The 8505-nt window shown below is 41.1% G+C and overlaps 1 protein-coding gene across 2 annotated transcripts; it reads right to left on the minus strand.

The window, feature by feature from the left end:
* Positions 1 to 511: 511 nt before the first annotated feature.
* Positions 512 to 3086, minus strand: nkx2.2b (NK2 homeobox 2b). Of its 2 annotated transcripts, none has more exons than XM_022194780.2 (2): positions 2553 to 3086; positions 512 to 1903 (listed from the first exon to the last, which is right to left on the minus strand). In XM_022194780.2, the coding sequence occupies exons 1-2, from the start codon at positions 2779 to 2781 to the stop codon at positions 1356 to 1358; spliced, it is 777 nt and encodes a 258-aa protein (XP_022050472.1). In that variant the 5' UTR covers positions 2782 to 3086; the 3' UTR covers positions 512 to 1355. The 2 variants fall into 2 exon arrangements, with proteins under 2 accessions (XP_022050472.1, XP_022050471.1); XM_022194779.2 differs by having other exon boundaries at positions 2535 to 3082.
* Between the last annotated feature and the right edge of the window lie 5419 nt (positions 3087 to 8505).

The following is an 8505-nucleotide window of genomic DNA, read 5'->3' on the forward strand; positions in this document are numbered from 1 at the left end:
TTTCCCCTTTCAGTCATTTTGGGATCCATCAGATTAGTCCTGGGACTCCCTGTGGGGTCCTAATCCCCAGTTTGGGAACCACTGTCCTAAATGCTGCTTATGATCCTCTGCCTGCTCTGATGTTTATGATTCAGGAGAAAGAAAAAGGTCACAAGGGATCATCATCATCACTAAGATGCTGTAAAAATCACATTTTAGCTGTTCTGAAATAGACCAGACCCCATTCAAAAAATGACGATTTTTGCAAAACTTTTTGGAAAACATTTTTTGAAATATATGTCTTATAAATGTATCTTTAATTAACAAACACCTATTCTTAAAATACCACGACTGAAAACATGACTTCTGTTTGTTTTTCCCCCTGTCACAATAAAATAATAAAAAAATTATCTGCACAAATTCACCATAATTGAAACATATTTATATTGACACTTTCTAGACACTTTTCTGCTTTTGATTGAAATGTCATTGGAAAGTAGGAATTTTAGAAGTCAATTTAACAACCAAAGTGTCCAAAACTTCAATCAATTTATTAAAGATTTTTGACTTAAGGTTATTTATTTACAGCATAAAAGAGAGAAAGGCTCTGATAATGCGCAACAGTCAGTTTAAAAAATAGATCATATCCTCATCTTCCTCAGTCCAGGCTGGAATCAAACCACTCAGACCTGCGCCAACCTTTATTTACCATCATAAATACTGAGTTTATTAAAAACCCACTCACCGGTCAACATTATAAATAGATTTTAAAAAACACAGTGAAGAGACAAAAAAAAACTATCTTGCGGTAAAAGTGACATTTTGCAGCAAACACGGCGTAAACAACAAAACAAATCTCACAAACTAGCAAAAACCAATAAAACATTTGGTTTGGTCTGTTTTTTCTTTGTCAGTTGGACTTCCCGCTCGTGGAAACAGTAGTTTTAGACGTGTTGCGCGTCTGAACGAGGATTAAAGTCTGTTTTTGTCTGCGTGAAGGAGAGAAATTAAAAACAGGGTGCATTTTTTCAAGCCGGTTTGAAACAGGAAAACGGGGTATTTGTTGGAGAAGTTTGTCTTTACATTAATTACTGTCTTAAGAAGGGTTTTTTGAACTATTTTAACTTTACATCTTTCGTTTTAATCTGTTTTGTTTCCAGACTCAGTCCCTCTGGAGAATTAAATTTGTCCTGATACGCGCCAAACTCAATTTTAAAAAAGACAGAATCTTCTCACTCCTCCAAATGTGCTCTTTATCATTTAACAGTAGTTTCTCTGCGGGGAACATTAATCAAAAACTCTAATTTTAAGGCCAAATACGAGCGCATAAAGTGGACCTGTCCATATTTTTGTCTCCTTCAGTTAAAGTCTTGTCTTCACCAGCTCCAGTGGTACATGTGCGCCAGCTGCTGCACCCCTGGGTGCTGCTGCGGCAGGCCGCCGTGCTCCGGCCCGTATGCGGGGTGCAGCAGCGGGGAGTAGGCGCACAGAGGCAGGCTGAGGCCGGACCGGAGCGTCGCCTCCAGGTCGTGCGCTGTGATCCGGTCGCAGGGCTTCCCGTCCCGGACCAGGACCGGGATGGCGACCCGGCGAGCCGGCAGCAGCTGCAACGCGTCCAGGGTGCGCTCGGCCCGGGCGCGCTTCATCTTGTAGCGGTGGTTCTGAAACCAGATCTTCACCTGGTTCGGCGTGAGGCGGATCAGTCCGGCCAGGTGCTCCCTCTCCGGGGCGGACAGGTAGCGCTGTTGCCTGAAGCGCCGTTCCAACTCCAGGGTTTGCGCCTTGGAGAAGAGGACGCGCCGCTTCCTGCCGCGGCTCTTCTGTGTCTCTCCGCACGGCTGCTCCCGATCTGCGTCCGGGGACTCATCCATGGAGAGTTCGGGGGACTTGGGATCGGTGCGGGGCTCTAAGGACATACCATGTACTGCAGGGGGAAATGAAGAGTAATCTGATTACTCTGTGGAACTCAAAGAAACTTCCATCATCATTCACTTCTTTAAGAAGAATGAAATAATTCACTTCCTTTCCCACAGAAATCGGTAAATATTAGACATGCAGACAAACAGCTCAGATTATGTTCTACTCTTTAGACTTGACACCACTCCACCTGCTGTCCTCCTTATGAAAGAGAGAAACTGATCGTCAGCAACAATTTGGAATACAGGACTGAGTTTAACTGATCTGATAAATAATAGGGGGGTTATTTAATCATTATGAAATCATCTGGTAAACTGTAGCGATTAAACAGAAACAAAGACAAAAGGCGCAATTACGCACGGGTATTTGCTGCTGTTCCATCAGAAAAAAGATTAAATCATAATCTGAGGTCATTTTTAGAAACTTGCTGATAAAACTGAACCGTTATTTAACAAATATTTGCAACATAAATCCCTAGTTTACTATGTTACTACTATTTTTTTCATGTGATTTGGAAATTACGCACAAGCAGGAGATACAGATTATACCTAAACGTACAGTCATACATGAGAATAAATGCACTGAAATTCTTTAGTTATTATTGTTATTTATTTCCTGTTAAAAGCAATGATCCTCACATGAAAAATGCAGGTTACCGGATGCGCAGCTCCACCTCTCGAAGCCTCCACCGCTGCGCTCACACAAACTCCGGCGGCTAAATCCCAGTTTCTGCGCGTTTTCCGACTCCGGAGCCTCCGCTGAGGCCTCTTCAGCATCATCCTCCTCGGTCTCCTCGGTCCCGGACCCGCATCTCCCGGACCGGTCTGGAAGATCAAGGATATCCCGCACAGAGAATCCTATTTTTGCGCTGGTGCCAAATGACATGACGCGAAAGGAGGCACAGGGAGAGACAGAAGCGGGAGAAGTTCCAGGTTTGTGTCCTCACGGAGGATTCGGCGGCTGCAGCCCGTTAAAGCGAAGCGGACAGCGGAGGGTTTGGGTCCATGAATGCCGTTAGAAGGGAGCTGGAGCCCGGAGCTGCTCGGGCCGACCGGCGAGGGTTCAACAGCATGAAAAATACATGAGGACGGACATTGAGAGAGTGTGTCCTCCGTCCTGAACAAGGCCGTTAAAAGGGACGGAGGCGGGTCCCAGAGTCAAGTGGTTGAGGGTGTGAAAAGCAGCGGAGCGGCGCGTTAAGAGAGAAGTCGGAGCTTCAGGGAGGAGATGAATGTTTAATGATGGAGGATTAGACAGAAAGAAGCCACACATTTACATTTATTAGAGACACTGATCCGCCTCCGGTTTACCAAAGAGAAACAGCCTGCAGTGTGTCCAAAACTGCCCAAAAATACCATTCTGGATGAGTAAACATATAGGATCTACAGGAAAAAATAGAATATTAGCATAATTTTGGGACTATTTTTGCAAGATGAGACGTCATGCAGGATAAATATGATTTACAACATGTAAAGAAAATAGTAAAATAAACAGAAAACCAAGACGAAGTTGTTTGATTTCACAAAAAAATCAATTGCATAATTTTGGTAAATATAAATCAAAAGTTGGCTTGAATGAAAAATAACAAATGGAAATATATAAAAATGAATGTGAAAACTATTTCATTTTAGTGGGATTTGTGCAGAGTTACAGGTCTCTGCAGGACTTGGGGGGGGAAAAAAACCCACAGCTTGTCAAGTTTTTCTTTATATGTACAGAATAGTAGTATTTTTGGTATTTTTCAGGAATACAATTACAGTAAAATTTATTTTCCAACTAGAAAATCTGCATATTTTTGCTTTCTGACATCAGTACAATTCTGTGGAGCAAATATTGAAACTTTTATTTGAATTAATTTTTCAATTTGTTGATATAAAACCAATCAATTTTTAAAGTCTGCCGAAAAACACTGAATCAGTTTCTAAAATGTCAAAAGTGTGAAATAGTTCAACCGTAAAAAGTCCAAGCCTTCTTAAATCTCTGCAAAATTCAACTTAGAATAAAGAAATGAATGCAATTTAAAATAAAATCCAGAGGAGTCAGTGTCTTGTAGCATTTAGTTAGATTTCTAATAGTAAATCTAGAGGCTTATTTAAATGTACACAGCAGTGTGTGTACCAAAGTGCACTGAGAAATTGTTGCATTTAAGATGATTATCAAATGTCTGAGTGTTTCTGCTGTTTGTTGTTGGGATCAAGTGAAGCAGCAGGTGAAGAGTCCCATGTTTACTCAGCAGCTGATGGACTCACTGATACAAACACATGGCTCTCATTAGTCTGCTTTAATACATGTAATCCTTCACTCTTCTAATAATCCTCTTTCATTCTTATTTCACTCAAATGTTTTGTATAGCGTTGTATATGTAATGGATGGATGCATATAGAAGGTGAAACGTAACACACCAGGTTCATTTGCATTCAGCGGCTTTTCATTTCATGTACACACACACGTTTGCACACTTTTTATTCTGTCCGTTTGTCCTCATTCTGTTCATCAGCTCATGTGTTTGGCCGTTCAGATGTTAAAGCGTAGTTTCAGCTAAAAAAATAAGAAATAATACCCACTCCATTTTGTTCCACTGGTTATTTCTATGTAACAATGTTTATCTGTGATCCCTGTTAGAGAAACTGATAAATAAATAGTCCACTGGAGGCAGGAAACGGTTAGCTCTGCTCTGCTCCAAGGTAACAGAATCCATCTACATGTATTAAAGCAGAGATGTGAAGATGACAGTTTGTGTTTTCATGAGGAGCTCAGTGCTGGAATATTTCTCTACATACAACAATTTATCTGTTCATCCATCCAGTGTGGCAGATTCACTGTATACACTGTAGCAGAAATGATTTCTTTGTAGTCCTCAGAAATATGCTTTGCTTAGATTTTGTGCCGCTGTGTCCATCGGTGTGTTCCGACCACAAGAATGACGTTTATACTTTCATCTGCTGCAGAAGGTCCTCTGAAATTGCCCAAAAATTCATTCCAAGGCAGTTTTTTAACATCTTTGAAATCTTCTGCCATCTAATAAACAACCTGAAGAATTTTAATATGCAGATTTTTACATCTAGCTCAAGTAAAATACAAGCAGGTTCAATTTTAAAATCCTTACTTTTATCAATCAGAGCAGGAAAGGTTGCTGTGGTGTTTCGAAACTTTTAGCTTTTTGTGGGAAAACATACTAAATGCTACTTAAATATAGTTTAATGTAATTAAATTTCATCTGCAATATTTCATTATCATGTATAATATTACTTTTCTAGCTCAGAATTACTGCCTGTATGAATTCTTACTTTTCTATCCAATTACCGTCATTTTCAGCTGTTTAGTGTACTCATGTCTTATTGCTTCTTTTATTAGGCAATAAATGATTTTCATTTTCTTTAGTTTAGAAAATACAACATATTTGAAGTATACAAAGTGCAGTAAACAGAAAAACTAAATCAAAACTCCTGCAGTCTAAACAGCCATTTGCCCTGAATCTCTGTTGAAACCAACAGGAATTACAATTAAGAATTGTTTTATGATGGGGCTGTTCTAAGGTGAAAGTTTGTTAGGTTTAGGAAAAGATCATTCAGGTTGATTTAGCAATTTGCCAAAGTTAGAGGTTTTTTTGCGATGGTTCCAATAATAAAGGCAATAAAGTTCTGAATATGTGATCGTTAAATGAAACCGTTTTGATGACCCATCCATCCACCCCAACCTCCTTCCTTATATTGACTTTTTGACACCTTTGCTGCCGCCATAACTACTACAGCCACTAGAGGGAGTATAGCTGGAACGTAAACGTGGTTTTTCAGTGTTTCATATGACTGTTAGAGGTCATCTAACAATAAAATGGGTCTTGATAAGCTGCTGCACGAACAATCTATGGGGTGTCCTGGACTTTCTTTTGAAACGACGTCAGCTCCCTTCATTAGATTTGCATACAGGGCTGCACAGTAGCTCACCTTGCAAGCTAGAAGATCCCCGGTTTGTGTCCCAGCCTTCCCGAGATCTTTCTGCATGGAGTTTGCCTGTTCTCCCTGTACATACGTGTGTTTTCTCTGGGTACTCCAGCTTCATCCCACAGTCCAAAAACATGCTGAGGTTAATTGGTGATTCTAAGTTGTCAATAGGTGTGAATGTGAGAGTGATTGTTTGTCTTTATGTGTAGCCTTGTGATAGACTGGTGACCTGTCCAGGGTGTCCCCTGCCTTCACCTTAAGTCAGTTGGGATAGACTCTAGTTGCCCCATCACCCCAATGAGGATTAAGCAGTGTATAAATAACGGATGGATCGATGGGTAGATGGATATTTGGATACCATTTTTGAGATACTTGGAAAGATGGTTGTTTCAGATGTCCTGATATCTTCTGTCTCTTCATGTAATCACAGTCAGGATGTTGAGATCAGGACTCAGGGGGCTTTGAACCATGTCTTGTAGGACCCCTGGTTCTTTTTGTGGATGAAATATAGTTTGTTATGATTATTGCTGGATGTCTAAGCTCATTGATCAGACCCCTCCCTTTAATGCTGGCCACACCTCCAACTCCACTGCATTGAAAGAAGTGCAGAGGACACCCCTTCAGACACTCATCCTTCCACTCATATCTTCTATTGGAATCCAATAGTTCAAAGTTGGACTCTTCAGTCCAGATCACCTGTGGTTTTGGTACGTAGGTGAGTCACTTGGCTTTGCTTCAGCATCAGAAAAATGCCTGTTTGACTCTGAGTTTTTTAAAAACACTCCTTCTGGCCCAACTCCTCCAGGCTGTAGATGGGTCCCACTGGTTTGAGCCTGCTCTGAGCTAACGGCACCACTGGGCTTCTTCTGATTTTATGTCTTTTATCTGCTGCCCTCATTTTGGGCATTTCAACGCTTTAACCTTTCTTGTTTGTGCACATGTGTAAACACCGGTCTGTGTGAAGCCTACTGATGTCCTGCCATGGTGTATGATCTTTACTGTCACTTCTTCAGCATCCTCAGCTTCAGAGTGCAGCTGTCCACCACTCACGTTTTATTCCCCAACACTGTCCTTTAAATTTTGTTCCAACTCTGTGTTGTTGTGCACTGACCAGCATGCCTACAAATGCCTTTGGTTGTTTTTTATCTGGAAATGAGTCTTATTACGTTCTTTAATAGCATACAAACATCTCCCTGGAATATAGTAGAAACAGACTTCTTTGTCCATCTTCCAGCAAATGCAGCCAAAACAGGAGCCTCTCAGCTTGAGGATTGTGAATTTCCAGAGTGCAAAAATGGGCCTGAGGCAAACTTTACTTTACAGCCTTTCTCGCTGGAATGGTTCAGTATTTGGACATCAGAGCTGGAGGATAGGAAATGACTATCAAACTGCACTATGCTGTACATGTTGTTTTCTACCTCAGTATCCTGACAGACACGTGTCTTTGCCCCAGATTCAAGCTCAGAGAAACAGCTAAGCAGGAAATGATAGAAAACAGCATGTTCCACCCACTTTAATAAGTCTAAAACCAACTAACAATAGGTTGCATGGACAAAAAGGACCAGCACCGACAATGAGGCTGTATGTCATTTGTATGTCTACAGCTACATAAATGCATAATTTTCACAGTTTGAACCTGCCTGGTGGCTTCTTTCCAATAGATCCTGTGTTTTCTCATTTTGTGGAATGTCAGAGTGGTCCAAGAACCTGTGGAGCCGAGTAGATAAAAGCTCACATAATGTGCAGAAAAAAAGTACTGACTGCTGCTGAGAGTAGACAGGATGGATGAGAATCAGAAACATGATGCCTGGCAAATAACACACTGAATAAAACACCAGAGTAAGTGGTAACCAGCTTGTTTGTCCTGCCTGTATACTTTTTTCTTTAGTTCTGCAGTAACTACAGCAGCTGAGTTCTTTGCACACTGAAACACCAAAATGGCATCAATTAACAGAGCAAGAAACTGAAGGAAGAATTGGATCTTCAGCTTTCTGACAGTCTCTAAACAAATCAAGTGCAACGTGCAGTATGATTTTGAAAATCATTTACAGCTAAGTTTTAATATTTCGTCAAGGTCCCTTTATTCTACATGTTCCTACTGTTTGCATCAGATCCCTAAAGAAGCTAAAAGTTCTGCACTTCTTGCTGCAGTTAAGAAACCATGACTGACTCATCTGTGACTAGCAGTCCCATGACAAAAATCCAGGGACTTAAAAGATGGATAGTTTCATTTATTGCTCTATAAGAGTCCTGACCGTTGTTTGTGAGATGAAATTAGCTAAAAGATGCAAGATGAACATTTTAAAACAGAGCAGACCTTCCAAACCAAACTACTTTAAAATAATTGTTGGTTTTGGGACGTCTCTGGAAGGCAGCGTTTGTATGTTTGATTGAGTGTCGGCCCTCAGTTTTCTGTGTGTGTGTGATGCGTGTGACAATGAGGGGTGTGTGTGTGTGTGTGTGTGTGTGTGTGTGTGTGTGTGTGTGTGTGTGTGTGTGTGTGTGTGTGTGTGTGTGTGTGTGTGTGTGTGTGTGTGTGTGTGTGTGTGTGTGTGTGTGTGTGTGTGTGTGTGTGTGTGTGTGTGTGACAATGAGGTGTGTGTGTGTGTGTGTGTGTTGGATCCTGCTGGGTGGTCGAACTCTGCAAACAAACACACGACGAGCCGAC

The sequence above is a fragment of the Acanthochromis polyacanthus genome, chromosome 16 (assembly GCF_021347895.1).
Source record: "Acanthochromis polyacanthus isolate Apoly-LR-REF ecotype Palm Island chromosome 16, KAUST_Apoly_ChrSc, whole genome shotgun sequence".
In the NCBI taxonomy this organism is placed as follows: Eukaryota; Metazoa; Chordata; class Actinopteri; family Pomacentridae; genus Acanthochromis; species Acanthochromis polyacanthus.